At 41.4% G+C, this 21,985-nt stretch overlaps 1 protein-coding gene across 1 annotated transcript in view; it reads right to left on the bottom strand.

The window, feature by feature from the left end:
* Nucleotides 1–5,866: 5,866 nt before the first annotated feature.
* Nucleotides 5,867–21,985, bottom strand: part of LOC147703615 (microfibril-associated glycoprotein 4-like) — a 742,150-nt gene continuing 726,031 nt past the window's right edge. The window contains exon 6 of the mRNA XM_086931960.1: nt 5,867–8,142. Coding sequence (XP_086788086.1) covers nt 7,895–8,142 — 248 coding nt within the window. The 3' untranslated portion in view covers nt 5,867–7,894. The remainder of the gene's footprint in view (nt 8,143–21,985) is intronic.

The raw sequence follows: 21,985 nt of genomic DNA, 5'->3' as shown, positions 1-21,985 counted from the left end.
GAGATTAGCCAGGTACACAATGCGCACACAAAAACCCTGTGAAAAATCCGGAAGTGTATGTTTTTTAATCAAATTGTTCACGTAAGCATTTGTACCTTCTGCATCCTCCTTATGTTCTGGAATACCTGTAATTTTATGGTTAGACCTTCGGGAGTGGTTTTCTATTTCTTCCTGCTTAATCCTTTATGCTGTTAATTGTTTTTCCATTTGCTGCACAGTCCCAGAGGCAATGGCATCTTGACCTCACATTCTCAAAGGAGTTGCTCCATTTCTTCCATTTTATCCAGAGCTTGTATAATCTACCCCTCTAAACTGGCTAGGCGGTTTTCCATTTGCTTATTAATTGTTTGTTTCGTTACCTTCATTGACTTTATTTGTTCCAAAATCTCACATGGAACCCCTTGCAGAGCACCAGAAGCCTCAGTCGCTTGAGCGCTGTTCCGTCCAAGTATTTGATGCATTAGGTACCGCTGCTATCAACAAGAGGGACTGCCCATTGATCTCTACTTGCCCTGATTTATGAGAGTTCATGGGGGTGGAGTGAGCTGGGCCAATATCCAAATCCTGAATGTATGTGTTCATTTTAGATGTGCCAAACTAGTGAAGAGATTTTTGGGATGAGTATATTAATACTCCGTCAAAGCACACAAACCAGTGGTCAAACCATTCCCTGGTCGAGATTGGCTTAGAACCCATTCATCTAGATGGGCAAGGTAAATACCATAGTGTATGGCTTTCCTGGAGTGTCTGTAAACCGACCAGCTTAAATTGTGAAAAGCAATTAAGACTTCATTCTTTTATAATCAAAACTGAGTTTGTAATCCAGTTGTTATTTTGGTGATTTCATTACTCAAAGAGGTCATTTTGATTGAGACAGTCAAAACCATCATTAATCGTGTGTGGGGGAAGTGGGGTTACTTAATAATAAAGAAAAATTGTACCTGTCCGCCGGCTGGGTCCTGCATTTTCTCTGTGTCAGTCCTGCTCGGTGCCCGCTCCTGCTCTCCTGCCTCCGGCAGGAACAGGAAGCAGGCAGCCTTCCTCCCCTCCCCTCCCCTAAGCCAATCACAACCCTACAATGGCAGCGTTGTGATTGGTGGGGACGCCACCCAGTCAGGGGCTTACGGGGAGGCCATTTTCTCCATGTAGGCTGCATTGCAGCCTGCACGGAGAAAGGGAATAGTGTGAGTATGACTGGTTTGAGTGACCCCAGAGGGCTGACCAAGCAGTCATTGTGCCCTCAGGAGTGAACAGACGACTCCTCCCCTGCCCGCAGAGCAGCTCCGCCCACAACCAAACACTTCTGTTCTGCTTTCTCGCAGTGCAAGAAGCAGAAACATAAAATGGTAGTTATTACCATTTTATGTTTCTGCTTTTTGCACTGCGAGAAAGCAGTGGGGCAATGCTCCTCGGCCGTAGTGGAGGAGCCGACCCTGGATTGAGAATGTGCATAAACTGACATTCCTTGACAAATCTTAACTATAAATGTGTAGTATGTGCTGTAAAATGCACCACTGAATTACCACCACTACTCGAGCTAAATTGGTTTGGCTTATTTACTGCACTTGCACTTTAGAAACACCTACATTTTTTAAGGCACAAATGACTTTATGGTGTGTTGTTCAGTGCCAGCACCACTACTTTGAAAATTGTTCCTGCGCCACTGCAGAATAGGGGGTGCCTCATGAGGATGTGGTTGGTTGTCCTTGTGGCGCTGTAGTCCCACAGAGAAGAATGAAGTTGTGAGGTGCAGGTATTTTTTTATTTATCAAGTTTTGTATAGCGCTGACAAAGTCCTAAAGGGTATCAGAGCGCTTCAAATTATAGGGTGAGTATGATACAGTTGTAAAAAAAGCATTCTTTACATAAATGAGTGGCAAGGTATGCGCAGAGATTGAAGGTGTGGGGTGTAGGTGTGAGGCTGGGGGGAATGAGCTGAAGAGCTTTATGGAGCTAACTTCGCCCTCACAAGAGGGCAGTTGTCTAAGACTGTTTTGTCATGGTTTGTTCACAGTCATGAAAGCCACCACATATTTGATGAGTGAATTTTGTGGACTAAAAGTAAGAATCCAACAGTGAAGTTACCTGGATAAGGAAGACTCTGGGCAAAGCTGTAGCGGGGAGGAGCATGTGTCACTGAAGTGGACATTTTGGAGCTCAAATATTGAGGTCCATGTTTTGAGGTAGAGTTGGCGGGATTGGACATAGGCTGTGAGTTACAGAAGTGAGTTTGGATCAGGGTCCTGCTTAACTAGGGCTGACTTGCACAGCATAGGACCCATGAGTGCTGTCCGCTGAAGAATTATTGCTGGGTAAGTTGTATGTCATGAAAAACTCAACAAATTGTGGGGCATATTTACAATAAAATGTTGTAGAATGGAGCTGTGCAAAATTTGGCAGCCCTGCGCTCCAACATTTTAAAAAAGCAGGTATGCACCGTATTCACAAGAATACAGCCGTCCCTGGGTTTCCCCTAGCGCAGCCGCAAAAAATCTGCCTAGCGCCACTGCAGGCACCCTGCTGGCATGCTGCAGAGGTGCCTGAACCAAAGACGATTGTTTGTGCAGCAAGGGACCCCTAGCTGCACCTAAAAAATCAATACTGGCGATTTGCACCTTCAATGTGTGCTGCCTTCTGCATCATAGAGCAAAAAACGAGGAGAAATATATCCTTTCTCTTTGTATTTGTATTCTAACGCCTGGTAGTCATGGCGTTAGTTTGTGGTGCTGCTTCAGCATTATAAATCTGGGGCAGCATCAAAAAAGCAATAGGTGTTGCAGTGGAATGCCCACAGAAATACCCATTGCATGCCCCTTTGCCGCAGAGGACTGCAGCAGAAAGGGGCATTTTTATAAGGTGGTGTTAAGCCACGCAAAATGGCTTAGTGCCACCTTCCAAATATGGAACATGACGCTATGTCAGCAGAGAGTCAAAAACAGTGACACTCCAGTGGCGGGAAGGGCTTGTAAATATGCCCCTTTTTATTCCCACCTGCATGACTCTCATCCAGACCAATATAACCTATTGCTGCACTCTCCTCACTGTTGACCAATGTTCTGCAGCCTCAGGAGGTTGCTTAGCCTCAGTGTGAAATTCACCCTTGAGTAAATAAACTGCTTTGGTTATGAGTACAATTAATCAATGTCCACATTATATCGCCCTAAAAACTGAAATCCTTCTGTTTGGCTAACTATAGATTGAATGTTTTGGTACTCACACAAGGGATTGTCATACTGCCCACGATTTTCAACATCTACATGAAGTCATTACCGGTACTGATCAATCAGTTTCACCTCACATGCTATAACTATGCAGATGACACGCAAATACTCCTTCAACTGGAATACCCCAAAGACATTGGAAACTCGCCAATTTTCAGTTGTCTCAGAGCTGTGGATCAAAGGATGACTTCGAGCCATCTCAAATTGAATGCTTCCAAAACGGAAATACTCACGTGTGGTGATTGGAAACATTATGGCCCACTTGCCGCCTGGCCCGATGTACTGTGATCACGCCTAAAGTCTCGAAAAAAGTAAGAAACCCCAATATAACCATGCACTCCAAGCTATTGATGAATACCCAAGTGGACAAACTAACAAGATCAAGATTTGTTACTATAAAAACTCTGCAATGAATCTTCCCCCTTTTGGATTTCCACACAAGGTCCAAGCTATTATATCCCTTGTTCTGTCCAAACTCGATTACGTCAATATCCTCTATCACAGATCACCTTTAACAACTATGAAAAGACTACAACGGATTTAGAACTCTGCTTCCTGACTACTTTTGCATATCAAACCGTGAGACCATATCTCCCCTGCCTTGAAAGCACTGTATTGGTTACGGGTTGCCAGAAGATCCACGTTCAAGCTGCTTTGTATCACTCACAAAGCGATTCATGGAATGGAAACGCTCTTCATCAGGAATAAAATCACCAAGCACATTCAACAAAGAAACCTCGGCTCTAGTGTGGCACCTCACCTCAAAATCCCAAGATACAAGAAAAAAATATGAGGCACATCCTTCTCTGTTCAAGTAGCCAAAATATGGAACTCTTTACCCCCCAACATAAGATCTACCGACAACAACCTTATCTTCAGAAAACTACTCAAGAATTGGCTCTTCCCCACATAAGCACTATACGCAAACATATATATACATCATATCCCTCTGTTTAAAAGCATTTTTTGTACTATAGATATGTACCAATATATGTGTATCGCTTTGTATAAACATGTAGAATAATTGCCTGAAAGTTTTTTTACAACTCTTGAAAACCAGAGTTTATCGAATGCCTCTTTAATATACATATATTTACTTCCTTTATGCATTTATATACCTTCCATGTACTTGGACCTATATATTTATTACTTTTCTCCCCCCCCCCTCCCCCAAAAGCATATTCAATGCACTACCCTATTTCTAACTCTATACCTCTATCAATATCTTCATAGACGTCCTTCCTTTTTTGCATCTATATAACTTCCATGTACTTATGGATCTATATATTTATTACTTTCTTCTAATTCAGCATATCCAATGCACTACCGTATTTCTCACCCTATACCTCTCAATATATCTTCTACCTCAATTCTCTGACTCATCTCAAACCTCTTTCCAATGCACTACCCTATCTCTCACTCGATACATCTATCAATACATACTCTACATCCAATCTCTCATTCATCCCAAACCCATACAACTACTATGGTCCCCAAAATTGCCCTTTCTAGACTCTCCCCTACTGTACCTCTCCTTGCACCATCTGACACCTCTTTTACTACACTGATGCCCTAAAGCAAGCCTTTCTAAACTCTTTCCTCTGACTCTTCCCCTCCACATCCCTTTTACTCATCCCAAGCATCCTACTTCTGCTATGACCTCCCAAAAAAAGAGAACGTCTGAATCCTTCACTTTTCTTTCCCTTCACTATCCTTTTAAATCAAGTAACAGACAAACATGTCCACTTCTCAAATTTCATATTCCACTATACTAATTCACCACAGAGCAGCCTGCTACTCGCCAAAAAAAGCACTTCAACACCTCATCAGGGGTTGAAAGCACTATATAAATGCAAACCTTGTTTCCCTCTTCTATCCTTCTGCTACTCTTCTCTATAAAAATAACTGAATAACATATCCACCACTCAAATTACTTTCATATTTCACTATACTAATTCACCACTAATCCTTTAATGGGTTCCGGAGTAGCGTGCTACTCACCAAAAAAGCACTTCAGCTCTATTCAGCGCTATACAACCCCATTGGGGGTAACAAGCGCTATATAAATGCAAACTTTTTTCCCCTCTTCTTTTCCTACACTATCCTTCTGAATCTAAATAACTGACTAACCGATCCAACACTCAAATTATTTTCATATTTCACCATACTAATTTAACACTAACCCTTTATGGGTTCCGAGTAGCGTGCTACTTGCCGAAAAAGCGCTTTGACACCTCGTCAGGGGTAGTAAGAGCTATATAAATGCAATTACAATACAATTCAATTACAATACAATACAATTAATGGTCCTCTGTAAAATCTCTCCTATCTAAAAAAAAAAAAAGATATCATTGTTAATTTCTTCAACTCCACATGACCACCATGAGCACTGGACAGAGGGATAAATGGTCCATGGAAAAAGTCAACAGGCAAGTGCTCTGGACAGAGATGTATAGGATACCTAAGGCGACTGACTCTGTCCTGTCCCAATTGGTTTTCAAAGACCTTCTCACCACCTGTCAAGAAATCTCCCAATACTCTTATCTGGCTGGTCTACTGATAAAAAAATATAGCAAAACAAACGCACCCAAATTCTTAATTTAAAGCCACCAATTCATTTGGGGTTCATGAACACAGACACAGCCTTCTAAGATAAAAGGTTTATTGGCAGAAAAATAAAGCAAGAAAGAGTTACAGGAATAACTGCTGCCAACAAACAGTCTGTATTAGAAGGTTTCCATGCACTAATAAAAACAATATGTGAAGAGCATAAGTTCTATGGAGAATATGGCTCCTGCTAATCACTACCAGAAAGTAATTTGGGTTTTTTCTTGATTGTAAAGGGGGCAAACTCAGTGTTCAATACACACCAATGCACACACAAGAGTGGCTAAAAGACAGGCTTTGATACAATTCATATTTTGACAAGTTTTGGGAACACCATGAAAGAGATGTCTAACGAGAGATGGTGAAAGGTTTCACATGTTCATCAAAACGTTCTCGAAAGGAGAACATGCAATATCCGATCAGATCCAAAAATCAACCTTTTCTAACATTTGAAAATTTAAAACTTCAACTAATCATGAATATTCCATTGGCATTGTAATAGGGGATCTACTGTTTGGCTAAATATACTGTGATAAAAGAAGAAAAAAACAATTATTTGAATAAGGGGGCACATTTATCTCAAAATTAATTCATCTTTAAATGGAAACACTTCAGAAGCCTATCCCATCACCAGTCCAGAACCATCCTCCACCGTGGGATCTTGTTTGACTCAAACATCAGTCCAGTTCCAATCGTGGCTGATGCTGCTCTGTCGTAATACCAGCCCAGTTGTCATCCTCTGTTGGGAAACTTCTCCTAGTTGTACACCACATTTTGAGAGGAACGCCCTTGTTCTCCTTGAGGTATTCTTCACTTTCTTCATGGACTTTTATGAAATCTGCCTCCTTTCCTGTTTTATAAAATATTTTTTTTATATTTGTTATATCGCATCCTTTGTACTTTCTGGCTGGTTCTTATATGCAACCTTTTCTAAAACTCTCCAGAGAAGGCATTCCATTTAATTCATCCTTATTTTGATAATCATCTTATCTCTAGTCCATTTTGAACCATCATATGAAAAACCCTTGTACAACTCAAGAGTTACTTAACACCTTCTTTGTAGCTCTCCCTTTTTCCACTGGATGATGACAGCATAATGAACTGTCCAGGAAATTAATAACCCCCTCCAGCGTGAATTCTCATTCTCTACTTTATCATATCACTGTGCCCAAGCTAACTACCAGACTTTCACATTCTATCTGCTCCTCTTACGGAAGTTAGTGGGAAATTCAGAGTGGTATGGGACAGTGAGCTTATGTGACCAAGGCCGACATGTACAACTATTTCCTTTTGCGACTCGAAAATGAAATACACTAATGAGTCTCAGACATATTTTGCGATTCCCAATGGGGTTGTCATTGACCTGCTTCATCAATATTCATGAGGCAGGTCGCAATTAGTGACCCATAGGGATGGGCAATTTCACAGGGATGGTGGCCTGGTGGGAACAGTAGAGCCCCATGTCTGTGTTGGCTTTTTAAATAAAGAAACATTTTTTTTAAACAACCTGTTTAGCCTAAAGGAAAATGGGATGCGTTTCAAAAACAAAAATGAGATGTTTCAGTTACATTTTTTAGGAGTAGGCAGTGGTCTGTTTTTTTTTGCAAATCACAAAAGGGAAGGGGCTTACAACCTACTTGAAGGAGGCGGTAAACTGCGATTATTTTGCAACTGCTTTCTGATCTCACATCAATCGTACATGCTCTTGCAACTCACTATTAGGAAGGGATGCCCCTTCCTAATAGTGACTTGCAAACCCTATCTTGTGAGTTGGTAACAGATTACCAACTCATAAAATAGGATTGATATATGCTACAACCCGTTTTAGCTGTTGCAAATGACGCAAATCTCAGTTTTCCGCTGCTAAAAGCAGTCATACATGCCCCCTTTCCATCCCAGGCAAGCCCAAAAAACACATGCCTCAAAACCTACTGTGAAATATTACATAGCAAAGAGCTATATTACGATAAGCTGGCAAGTTAACAATGTAAGGCCATTTCTCTAGCATCTATACTTGTGATAGAACTGTGTTGTCTCTGTCTCCACAGTTCTTCACACACAGGAAATTAAACACGACGAATTTTCATCTGTGTTTCCTTCAGGGAGTAGGAGAAGCCCTTCCACTGGTACCAGTTGATGCCAAGGGCACTGGCTTGCTGAGCTCCCCGTAAATAAAGCCCATTGAGGTTCGCTAAGTGGCAAGTCTTGAACCAGAAACCTCCAGAAGTGAGGGCTGCACAGCTCTGAGGATAAAGGTCTTGATCGCGGTCCATGGTAGAGAACTTCATCCCAGTGTGATAGGACAAGGCGTCTCCTATAGAAGAACAAAAAAGAAAAATGGTTTAACAGTGAACAATCAGATAAGTCCATCACACCTTCACAAACCCATATGTCCATCAAATAACAAATAAGGCACGTCAGTGGGATGTGCTGTAAAAGCATCCTCTTTAGGCACATCTGTTTATTGTGGTCTTTAGAGGTGACCAGCAGATCATCTTTAAGGTATTCACATTTCACTTGCTCAATTTAGTTATAAAGTTCTTTTAAGTACATTTGAACTATATTCCACTTTGAATGCATTATTTTGAACAGCAAGGGAATGACAAGAGATACTCATTACATCTTCTTTCCTCTCCTGCTGTCTTTTGACATTTCATTGTGTTGCTTCCCACCAAACCATCAATCTCCACAAGGTCATCACTTACAAGTTGCACAAAAATAAAGGAAGGAACAGCCAGCTAGGGCAGCAGAACCTATGCAATTCAGATATGATTGCGTTTGGATATGTGCAACTCAACCCACAAGCTATTTATTGAGACCAGGAATATGGCAGGTAAACAAAGTGATGTGATTCTGTCAAAAACCCTAAACAAACCTTTGAAATTTTGAATTCAAAAACATCAAATATTGGGCGGCTATCAGGATAAACAAGTTAAACTAAAACTGAAACGCTCGGCTGTCATGCCAAAAAAATAAAAACATTTGCTTAAGCCCAAGAGCACATATTTTTTATGACTCCATATTTGTTCCAGAGATAGAGGCTAAGCTATGAAGTCAACTTTGAGAAATTGTACAAGAGCTAGAGTCAGAAACCAGTCATGTCATTTATGTCATTTAAATGATAGTATAATTACCATTTTACCTAAACTGCTTTTTGGCCTAAAATCCGTCCTCCTAACGCCAGTTTTGAAACAAATTATTCAGTAAACTGCATAACTAATTTCTTGTGAGATCATAAAAAGTTCAGGCTTTCTCATGAAAAGCTTATGGCATTACAAGATGAAGGAAGATGGGAATTGCCAATTTAATGTATACTACCATGCAATGACCATCAGATTAACTAATGTTTTAGTCAACAGAAGCAACATTAACCTTCATTACAGGCTCTTTTAGAGAAAGAATCACCACAGAGGATATGAAAATGTTGCCATCATTTAAAAAAAAATAAGTTGAAGGTACTCAAGAAATGTGGAGATTTGGACAGGTTCATTTTCTAAAAGTATACTATTATGCATACTCCCCACATCCCAGTACGGCATAACTCCTTCCTGACGGATATCCTCCAACCTCGCATATTGGACTAAAACTAGGGAGGTGGGTTAAACATTTAACAAATAATTTCAAACCCTTGACTTTTCAGGAGGCTAGGAGGATTGGCAGTAAAACAGTTCAATATACCCAATTATTCTCTTTTGTAGCACCACGTTGCAACTCCATCACTGGTAGATCAAATAAAATAGAGGAAAGAGAGTGCAAGAACCTAATCATGAATCATACTTCCCAAAATGATTAAGCAATTCAGTGTAAGAAATATTCAGGAGATGGAGTAAGAGAGAAATGGTGAAAAGAACTGGAAATACTAATAAAAAAAAACACCAGAATAGTGGAAATAATCTGTTATGTTTATACATAATCTCGCACTGCTACTCTGTATTGTAAAACGTATTACTATGCAACACCTTTATCTAATCCCAAAATAGCTGATTCAAGTCAACAGATAACTGTGCAAGATGTCTGCAAGAACATGGTACATTTACTCATAAGCTTTAAACTTGCTTGAAGCGGGTGAATACACTACTTCTAATCAGAAGTATTATGATAACACCAAAGATAAACTGGCTGGGGATTGCCGGAGATTAGGCATAGAAGAAGTAATCTACAGTATGATGATAGTTGTGGGATAAACGATAATGCTATACTGGAAAACTACTCAGTCCATATCTCCATAGGTGCACGGGAATGGTTTAAAGACAACCATTTAATACAGGGTAACTACAAACCCTCTGAAACATTTCAACAAATCTGCCAAATGGCATTTTTTTTTAGAGAAGATATATTTATTTACTAATCTCGACGTTATCTGCAGAAAAGGGAAATAATGGTTCAAACATTCTGGTCCACACTAGACCTAGACCAAAAACGACAGAAACACCCAATACATTATGGAACACTCAACCAGTACGCGGCCATTTTCCATGTGGCTCCTGTAGCGCATGTCCTCAGACATATAAAGCAGACCAAGTGGACATAGGCACAGGTAACCCATGGTTACTCCGCAAACACACTAACTGTAACACCGAGGAGGTTATATATATATATATATATATATATATATATATATATGATCACCTGCCCGTGGTCACTCCAGTATATCGGCCATACCACACGGAAAATGAAGGTTCGCATTAGCGAACATAAAAGCACAATCCGCTGTCATAAACAGTCCACCTGTCTTACCAACCATTTTTTGGCGATGAAACATCGAGCAGAGGACTTGAAGTGGGTGATCTTAGAACATCCATACATTCCACCTCACATCGGTGATAAATCCAAGTTCCTATTCGTCAAAGAGCAAAAATGGATCTTCAAGCTCCATAGTGACAGTAGAGGATTGAACGACTCGATTCCATGGATTTCAATCTGAACATCTGACAATATCTCCAACCTTTTTTCCTGTCTCTAATTTTTTAAAAGGATGGAATATTCCAATGCTGTCACCTGTTCGGATCATTGCATTAGAAAGATTATATGTGGTGTTCCACTGCGGTTCCTTGCTATGTATGCACCATTAGGGACTCTCTCTACCACACTGTCCATCATTTGCTTATGTCTGGCATGGTTTGTTTTGTTTGAACGGATATACCTAGTCCAGTTCATAAATATCAGACAGATGAAAGATTTCCCCCACTTACATCATTTACTATTGGTAATTCATAATTAGGTCTATGATCCACCGCAGCTAGCGTTTTGTTGACTTAGTACATTATGACGCCCTGTTGGCCCCATGAAACACTACAGTTTTGTATGCGACTGATTTTATTTCAATTTTTATTTCAATTTTCCCTTCGCCGAATCTGTGGTGATTTCATTAGTTGATGCCAGTCAATCCCCCCTTTTTATCAACGTCAGCGGTATCCATTATTTGGGTATTTATGCAAGGCTCACTGAGCAAAGTGACTGCGCGAGGGATTAGCGACTTCACAGTTCTCCGATGCGTGACGCTTCTATCCTCATGCACATGCGTGAATGACTAGCGCACGCTCGTTGACAAGACTCAACAACTACGCAAGTATTTTGAACGAGCCACTACCCGGAAGTGATTATGTACATGCGCAATTTGACAAGCGCTTTGCAATCGCCTATTAGCCCTCATTTTGGCGGGCAATACGTAGCGAAACAAGCTAATTAACCAATCGATTGCGGTATATAAGGGAGGAGCTTGGTCCCACTCGGTACCTCCACTTCCTCTCGGATGTCAGAGAGAGGTACCGACGGACAGGTAAGGTCTCCTCCCTTTTAGGTACTGGGTATTTTTAGAATAAGTCCTCGTGAGGGGAGAAGAAGCGGGGGTACCGTATATGCGGAAGAACGCGCTATTACCAGAAAACAGCACCTGGCAAGAAAGGGATGCAAAGAAGAAAGGGCCAGACCGGTATATAGACGAAGCGGAGGAAGAAGGGAACTTAAAGCTATTCCTGTCTAAAGTTGTCTAAAGGACAAATATATTAAAAGAATTTTAAGAACACAAGTACCTCGACCTGTGCCTCCCCTGCACTCAAAGGAAAAAATAGGCCCCCAAATAACGAACTGCAAGAAGATAGCTGAGAATAATCATGAAGAAGACTTTGACAAATAAATAAACGATAAGAAGCAGTTCCATCCAGGTTCGGTTACGAGAATATAGTGGTGTCGTTGTAGCACTCTGAACAGAGATAGCGAATGATAGCAACTGAACAGTCCAGACAGAACCTGGCTCTCATCTAGTGGAAGATACCCTGCACACACGACATGAGGGATGAGTAAAACTTTTTCTAAGCTGGTCCTGAGGAAGGTGGTATGAACCCACCGAAACGCGCGTAGACCTGGCGTGTAACAAAAACACTGACGGTCTGGGTTACCTCAACCTTAGAAATTGTTTTAGAACGTGTATGACTGGGACACTGGATGAATGAGTGGTGTGTATGAAAGTTGGTGTGTGAGATAGGGTAATTGTTAGTTTTTTATTTAATTTGCTAAAATCAGAGTATACATTGTATAGACTGTTACAATTTCAGTATTAATCTTTGCACTTATTTATATGAATTGTATTAATATCTATGTTGATGAATTGATGTTCAACCTCAAAGATTAAAAAAAAAGAAAAAAATGTTTTAATAACACTTTGATAAACTTATCTCCAAAAAAAGCAATAAAATATAATTGAGAGAAAACACACTGGTGTCCCTGGACTAAATTGAAGGCTATTTGTAGAATTGTTGAAAGCAATGCCATAAAAGAAACTAAGATTTGACCATGGGGGAAATTTGTTATTTGTATTTTTAGAATAAGCCCTTAAACAAACTCTCATTGAATAACCATCTAGTTTGTGATGCTTAGAGCCTTGTGTGCTTGTCCTCTGCCAAGTCCTGTGGGGTTTTCACCATGGTTCGTGCTGACTCTGTCCACATTCAGAAAGTTAGAAATAGGATGCTACAGCTATAAGCATGGGGCATATAACTTTGGGATTTATGCCGTTTTCTTCCTTTTGCACCTTAGAGCGGGGCCTCATATTCCCGAGCGGTTGCCGGGTGAGGTGAGGTCATCTCCCACGCAAAGCGCGGTGAGTATTCACAGTTAGGCTATTTTCTTCTGTGAATGAGTGAGTATACTCATGAACAGTGTATAAATAGGGGGGTTTACCCAAATATAGTCACTGGGACCGGGGTTCTAAAGGTACTAGGAGGAGGGGGTCCCAGTGTGAAAATGATATAATGTACACAAATCAAAAAATATTCTACACATACACTGAATGGATCCACACTGTTTAATTCACAATGGGATTAGGTATACTGAATATACAAACAATTTATCAAAAGTTCTAAGCGGTTGTACAGTGCCCGGGGGAAGGAGCGGGGGAGGGAAGTGGTGATCAGGTGAGGATGTGGTGATGGAAGGAATTGGTGACAGTAAAATCAGCCAGTTGACAAAACTATATTGGTGAATTAGATACAAAACAAAAGGACCAAAATTCGGCGTTTGAATCAAAGTGGCATACTTCACATAATACAATGAATGTTATAATGGTGGCATGAAGTTGACAATGAAATAGGTTGTTGACGTTTCGACCCTCAGAGATATGCGCTGGGGTTAGTCATGCCCTTGCTGTGGGGTCTTCTTTTTTGATTTGTGTACATTATATCATTTTCACACTGGGACCCCCTCCTCCTTATACTCATGAACAAGCAGAGTACAATTTATTTATGCTGTTGTGTTGTCTGTACAGTCTCTTGTAAATATATGGATATACATGTGAATATGTATTTTTTCTTGTGCTTCCTTTCAACAGGATTAAGATATAATGCACATCTTCCTTGTGAACATTGGGGCTCCAAGTTCCTGGTAGATATAAGTATTCCTATATAATTTAAACACTAAATTTTGTTAACATTTTGGCACCTTCAACTTATCATGTTGCAGTAGCTTACCATCTAGGTCCTGAAGAAAGCCGGATAAACTTCCAATTTGGCTAAAACATGTTGACCGTCCTGCACAGCGCCATAGTGTAGTTATATATTCAGACTACCAGGCGTGATTTTAACCTTGACACTCAGACAATCCTTATTAAATAATTTTTTTGCCTGAGTCGTTAATTTTAAGTTTTCACCACAGCACTGCACCACACACCCTGAGCACTATCCTTTGAGTAACAGTCTGGCTAGAGTTTCTATTCCACATCCATATCCGCACCATCATTTGATGGTTTGGGCGGTTGGTTGGATGGATTAACAAATACCCCATATGATGAGACTCCGCCAGAAGGGTGGTCTGATGGGAATATCTCAGCCAGCTGTAACTCTCTCACTATTTGAGTGAATCCTGTTTTCTCAGTCACTAGGTGTAGAGAAACAAGGACCCCCTGGGTAGTGATTACGAAAAACTCCTAGGGCAGGGTAAATCAGATATGTGTACAAAAACTTCCTAGGCAGTCTAAGACCAGAAAACAGGTGATTGGACCAAATAGGGCTAGGAAAAGGGGCAGACAATACAAGAGACCTTAATAAAAATAGATCATAATTTTAATCAACATGTTAAAAATCATATAAAGAACAGGGGGTTCACATTATATGACACAATTACATAAAACAATACAGTATATACTCAATATAATTAAAAAAGACACCAACATAAATTTAATAGTGTCTGTAATAAAACTTGTGATCATAATTATCACAAGTTTTATTACAGACACTATTAAATTTATGTTGGTGTCTTTTTTAATTATATTGAGTATATACTGTATTGTTTTATGTAATTGTGTCATATAATGTGAACCCCCTGTTCTTTATATGATTTTTAACATGTTGATTAAAATTATGATCTATTTTTATTAAGGTCTCTTGTATTGTCTGCCTCTTTTCCTAGCCCTATTTGGTCCAATCACCTGTTTTCTGGTCTTAGACTGCCTAGGAAGTTTTTGTACACATATTCTCAGTCACTAGTACAGCAACACATAGAAGACCGGTCATTTCTATATTTTGTATAATGTCTGATGTAGGGAAATGAAATGACAGGTCGTTAAATATATTACCTTGACCTTCTTCAAATGTAGTTTTTTTTTACATACTAGAAGGCCCCATTTCAGAAGAAGAAATTAAGAGCAGTCTAAAAAAGGTTAAAAATAACAAAGCTGCGGGACGGATGCTGTCATGGGCGAAGTGTATAAGACCTTGGAAGACGTCATATTTCCTAGACTTAGCGAGCTGTTTAACTTTATCTATAATCCTGAAGGCAGGATACCCCCATCATGGAAGGAAGCAGTAATAGTGTTAATCTTGAAGTCTGGCAAAGATCCGCTTAGAGCTGACTCATATAGACAAATCTCCCTGCTGAATGCAGATTATAAGATCTTTACTAGCATTCTGGCAGGGAGGTTGGTCAGGGTTGCCCTTCGGCTGATTAACGAAGACCAAAAGGTTTTTTTTGTGGGAAGATATATTCAAGAGCAAACCTTGCAACTAATTGGCTGTATAGATCTGGCGGTGGCACGGTCGGAACCATTGGCGGTGGCTGCATACACCGCCGCCAAGGCATTCGATCGTGTCAATTGGGCGTACCTTTGGGAGACCCTAAAGATAATTGGGTTCGGACCATTATTTATATGTACCCTTACTAGGTGCTATGAGGGGGCTTCCGCTGCCATTCTCCTTAATGGTTTATTGACATCGAGCTTTAGAATACAAAGGGGAACACGTCAGGGGTGCCCCATTTTGCCCCTGTTATTTAACATCTACATTGAACCCCTGGCTCAGGCCCTGAGACTTGATGTACAAATCACCCCATTTCAGGTATCTGACTACAATTGTAAGCTGGCCCTCTATGCAGATGACCTGTTGGTATATACTAACAACTCAGCAGAGGTGCTCCCCAGGGTGGAAAATACCCTGAATGAGTTTGGCCTGTACTCTGGATATTCAGTCAACTCCTCCAAGACTGAGGTAATGTGTTGGGGTGTTGAGGGTGGACTGGGAGGTGCTATGGGGAGTTCAGCTATTTGGGGATTACCATAACACAAGATATAGAGGATATCCCCTTGATTAACCTGAGGAAAGTTTCCAAGGAAATTGACCATCTTTTCTTGAAATGGCAGAATCTCCCCAGCACTATTTTTGGCAGGGTAAACCTGGTTAAAATGGTTAGCCTGCCTAAGTTGACGTATTTGTTTGGTGCTATTCCCCTAAGCTTTCCGGGGAAACTTCTGGGTAAAATCCAAAGCAAAATAGGGAGCTTCATCTGGTATAATAAAAATTCCAGGCTATCCTGGAAGAAGCTAAAACGGAGGCTACTAAAGGGTGGTCTCACCCTTCCAGATGTGTTTTTGTACTCCCTCGCTTTTCAGTTTAAAAACATTTGTTGCTTAGCTCTAGTCCTGTTGGAACCAGCTGGGGGAAGATTCTGAATGCCATGGTCAATTTCGAGGGAGGCAGAACTGGGTTTCTCTATAAATATGGGGCTCCCAGATTTTTCAAGAAGGTATGACTAAAAGTAATAAGGTCAGCACTCAGTGTATGGCAAAACATTAATTTATGACTCTCCGGGTTTTCCAGTTTGCCTAAATGATAACTTTGCCATCCCTATTAAGAGGGTGGGAATTTCTATCTGGTTCGATTTAATATCTTCGGACGGAGTCCATCCATTAGATGTGTTAAGGGTAAAAATAGGCGATTCCTTTTCTCCCTTTAAATATCTGCAAACATGTTCTTGGTATGCTGCAGAGAAGGACCTTATAGGTGGAAACTGGGAGTTTGAAAACACACTCCAAAATGTAAACCCCAGAAAGAAGGAGGTAGGGCTATGGTATTGGTGTCTTCTTGATGCGGAGGACTCAGATCTCCCTCCCCCCCCCATACAGTATGGAATTCACCAGTTCTGGAAGATGCATCTGTTAATTTTTATCTTCTTTCTCTCCAAAACCTATACAAGTATGTTAAGTTAGCTTCTTTAAAAAAGAATCATTTCTATGTTATAAATAGGTTCTATTACCCGCCCAAAAAATTTGCAAGGTTCGCCCCAAACTCATCCCCTAAGTGTCCATGGTGTGGTTTAGTGGAGGCGGATGATCTACACATATTTTTTGTTTGTGTTCACTTAAGGGTTTTTTGGCGGAATGTGGAGAGGCCACTGGAGGGAATTTTTAACGTTAAATTGAATCTTAATCTTGCATTAGTTGTTTTTGGTACCGATAACAACCTTACAAACCGATTTCCTAATAAATGAATGGGTTTATTCCTTTGCTTGATACTAATGGCCCGTAGAGAGATTTGTAGGTTGTGGAAGGACCCCAGACCACCACACTATTAGAACTCGTTGGGAGTAGCATTCATGATTGCGAGATTGAACCAAGGAGGGAAAAATATCTGGTTACCACTAGTCACCTGGGGTACGGAAATGAGGTTGGTTTAAGCCCTCTATGGTCCAATGATTACACCAAGCCTCGCACAAAAGAAGCTGGCCTGGTCGGCCCAAAAGCGAATGCAAGAGCATGGACCCAGGGCACCCAGGTAGGAAGAGGGTCTTCATTGTGAAAATTGCAGATGCTTATGGTGAAATGAGGACTAAAAAAATAAAATAAAAAATTAAAATAAAGGCTAGCTTGTTTTACCGAATTAGCATCACATCAGAAGATGATTACTTATGTTATCTGCAAGTATAAAATCACATTATTAGAGAATAACATCTGTTCTCTAATGTTGGGTAGAGAGAGGTAGACTGGAGTAGATAGTGGCAGACTGGAGAAGAGTGGGTAGATTAGAGTGGAGTGGGCTGTGGGAGTCACATCAGTGGAGAATTATTGCCCTTCTCCAACATGAGTCACATCGGCAGAGAAGTCGTCCTCCATTGATGTGTAGCATCACATCAAAAGAGAAAGCCTTCTTCTGTCTATTGGAGTCACGTCAGATTAGTAGTAAATGGCTTTTGTTCTATATCATTATGTCGCGTCATTTCAAAATTGTATTCCACAAAAGATTTCTGTCATATAAACGGACAATAGTTTCTGCTTTTGATCATTGTAACATCACATCAATGGGGAATGACTTATTGTTCCACCATTGTTGTTTGCCATCAGTGTAATGTCAGCTTATTAGACTATGACTTGTGTTCTCCACCAATATGGCATACCATCAATAGAAAATTACTTCTGCTGTAGGCTTGGGGGTTAGGGCAAGAAGGCTAATGAGTAACCCCGCTACTGGCTGGCTCCCTCCTAAGATCCGGCGTGATGGAGGGTTGAGGAGCAATAAGCGTAGGCTATGGAGCTTGAATCAGTCAAATGTGCCTGTGCTTGCATCATGTGCCTGTGCTTGCATCATGTGCCTGTGCTTGCATCAGTTTGCCAGTAACAAATCTGCCAGCTGGGGGTGGTTTTTTTTTTTTACAGAAGCTTTACACACCTATGGGGGTGACTGTGCATCAACTCGGCATTGGTGGACACAGACGGTGCAGTAGAAGAGCCCGTTGCAGTGCCACAATGTGAAGAGGCACTCCAGGCATTCCAGACATCCAAGTCATTCAAGGAATGGCACCTAAAACACAAGAGTGGCTTAGGACAAGACGGTGAGAAATGGAAAGAGTCTTCGGCATCCAGAGTCTTTGCTTCATCCTGCTTCCGACTTCTAACCCAGAAGGAATCTTAGTGCGTCACTCCGCAATTGGCACGCAACGTGAGCGCCCATTTTGTTATGGGTTGTCAAAGTTACCAGATCTTCACGGAGCGAAATTGAAGGCTGGCAAAGGCATTATGTCAGCGACTCCAATGCGAGAAACACGATCTGTAAGTAATTTATGTGTGACTCCGGCAGGGGCGGCTCTAGGCTCATAGCGGCCCTGGGCAGGGAGAGTAGGTAGGGGGCCCCGGAAGAGGGGGTCCGGGCGGGGCGGAGCACGGAGGCCACACGGAGGAAATTCCTGAAAACCTGGATTTATTCTCAGTCTGACTCCTCAGTCCTCGCAGCTATTTAATCCATGCGCCCCTAGACGACCTTCTGTGTGCTCAGCGCCAAGATGCTCCCTCCGGAGCGATAGTTAGCGCTCTACAAATGCTAATAAATATCAAATATCAGTGAAGAGTGGGGGGTCTGGGTGTTTATAAGTGGAACAGAGCTGGAGGCTGCCAAATCCCTGCCTGGGGCCACCACGCAAATATGTATCCATCCTCAGAGGATTATTATATTAAGGATATATATTGGCGTGGTGGCCACTGGGGTTTGGTGGCCCTGTGCAGGTGCACAGCTTGCACATGCCTAAGGCCGCCCCTGACTCCGGTGTCTTTGTCTCATTAATATTGTGCTCCAGAGGAATTTCACTCGTTCGTCTCCGTGTTGCAGAGAAAGCCAGAGGAAATTGAGCATTTTCTTTCGAGGTTTTGCCAAAACCGAGCCTTTTTGAGTTTATGCCACATATTTAGAAGACTGTTATAGCATTAAATATGTCACAATACTGCCATCTTGTGGATTTGGGCGTTATTCCTTGTGGATAATATTGCTAATACAAGGGCAACGTCATGACTTGGAAAAGCTCAAAAGCAACTTGGCATATCTAAGGAACATACATTACAGAGTTCTTTGTGTCACATGTCACCATACAGAAAGACTGTATTTAGTGAAAAGAGGTGTTCTTGGACATGTTGGAAAGTGACGAATAGTATTGAAATATATTCACCTGGAGTTGACATGCAGTAAACTAAACATGAGCATTGGGAATATAATTTTGAACAAGTACAGAGAGTCAAGAATCTTAACAGTTAAGAAATGGAAAGAGTTGAGTTGCAATAGTGATGTGATATTGCACATATATGGTAAAGTCACAGATGAAGTGCGGAAAAACGAAGTCCCACGACCGGAGCGAGACAAAGGTCTCATAACCAGGAGAGGACAATTGTCCCGGAAGTAGTCTCATGTGGTAGTGGACTAATGCTCCAGTGCCTCAGTTAATCTGGATGGAGACTCCTGTGGTTTAAGGGGACATATCTTTTAAAAAAAAGTGACGACATAGTAAATTCCAGGACCCGGTGAACCAAGAGGTGGATGGGGACAGGAAAATGTCCCTGGACTTTTAGAGAACAAAGCAATTCCAGGACCCGCTGAACCAAGAGATGGGTGGGGACAGAAAAATGCCCCTGGACTGGAAGAGAACAAAGCAAATTCCAGGACCCGCTGAACCAAGAGTTGGGTGGGGACAGAAAAATGCCCCTGGACTGGAAGAGAACAAAGTAAATTCCAGGACCCGTTGAACCAAGAGATGGGTGGGGACAGAAAAATGCCCCTGGACTGGTAGGGTACAAAGGAAATTCCAGGACCCGCTGAACCAAGAGATGGGTGGGGACAGAAAATGCCCCTGGACTGGAAGGGAACAAAGTGAATTCCAGGACCCGCTAAACCAAGAGTTGGGTGGTGACAGAAGAATGTCTCTGGACTGTAAGGGGACAAAAGTTCCAGTTTTAGGACCAGGAGAGGACAAAGGATGTCCCAGGACCGGAGGATGAGTACCGGGAGTGGACTGATGACGTCCCAGGACTGGTGGAGGACAAAACTCCCACAACCTGTACCGGGAGAGGATGAAGAGCGTCCCAAGTCCGGCAGGGTTCACGACCGTGGTTCGTGAAGGACTAGAGCTTGAAAAATGAAATTTAAGAGATTTCGGAAGCCTAAAAAACAATCTGAGGCACTTAACCCGAAGGAAAGACCCAGAACCTGTACACCTGGTTCAGAACTAACTTTTGGACTGAAAGAAGTCTATATCCAAATTTTCCTCGGGAGTATTCTACCAGAACTGTCCTACCTTCAAAATAGCAAATATCTGCGATGGACAATTATTATTGGAGAAAGTAAACTCTCTATTTCTGTTTTTGGTGGCCACAATGATGGAACGTAGAGAGTGGACTGACTCTTCATTTTTGTCTTTTGAAGGGGAGAAGGTGGTCATAGCGATCTTTATCTTATTTCACTTCTTGATCCTGATTCTTTTCTACCTGTTCTGGAAGTTCATGAGGTCTTCGACCTCCTAAGTGTTATACGTTTTCTTCTTCGTGTTTTCCATGCTTTATCTTCTTAAGTGTTTGAGGTTTTCATATGTGTTGTTTGTAAGGGGTGAAGATGTGTTGTAAATTCCTACTTAGCTTTATATGGCTTCTTGGTTTCTTTAGTCCTTTCTTTGTGTTTCTATCTTCTTACCTAGCTGTGTTCTATCTGGTGTGTTGGGATTCTAGCCCTGGCAGTTGGTCTGGTCAGCTGTGAGGCTTTGTGCTCTGCTGTCTTATCTTATTCTTTGTAACTTAATAAATCCAACTTAACTACTAGAAAACGTGTCCTACTGCCTACTTAATTTATGTACAACAGCTACTTCAGGAACTTTTACGGCGCCTAGTTTGACAAGAATCTCTAGTATACTGAAACCTGATCGAGTGAGCAGTGGCTCGGGTGGAAAGCGAGAATCCGGGGCCATCAGAAAGCAGGAGGAGAATTTGGCATAACCAGGAAAAGTGCTGGTGTCTCCGCAGCCATGGAGGATTTGCAGCGTGGAACCCTGCAATCGGCAATTACATATTTTTTCCAATCAACCTTGCTGAGTAATCCCAGGTTCACCTTCTTGGATGACCAACCATCGATAAATTTCACTGACTCCGTTATTTCGGTGTCTAGTCCATTGTCCGTTATAATTCTTTTTACGGACGTCTTTTGTCCGTAATTCAGGGGTTTGCAGGAATCTGTGATGACCCCTTTGAGAAGTCTCAGGAGTTTCACAGCAGTCACAGTTGGGGGGGCAGCTCGCATTTTTTTCAAGTTAAGAGGCTTCCACAGCTCCACCCAGACCTCGCAGACTTGTCAATTAGCCCCATTGTCATTCTGTCTGTGCTGATTCTTTCATACAGAATGACTATGGGCCATGAGGCAGTTACAGCATGTGGTGTGTCTGTACCTGCATCTCCCTAGGGCACCACAGCAGGAATGCCTGCTCTTTAGGAGACACACAGACTATGAACTTTAAAAAGAAGTGAATTCAATAGAACTTGTCCGTATTTCAAATTAATAAAAACATTGAATTTAAAAAGTACACTTTTGACCTACTTTGTCATTTAAGAGAAAGGAACTATTTGTAGGTAAATATGAACAATGGCTGTGACT

The sequence above is a fragment of the Lissotriton vulgaris genome, chromosome 7, assembly GCF_964263255.1.
Source record: "Lissotriton vulgaris chromosome 7, aLisVul1.2, whole genome shotgun sequence".
Taxonomy (NCBI): domain Eukaryota; kingdom Metazoa; phylum Chordata; class Amphibia; order Caudata; family Salamandridae; genus Lissotriton; species Lissotriton vulgaris.
Note: the sequence above shows the minus strand (reverse complement) of the source record. Positions and strands in the feature narration are given on the sequence as shown.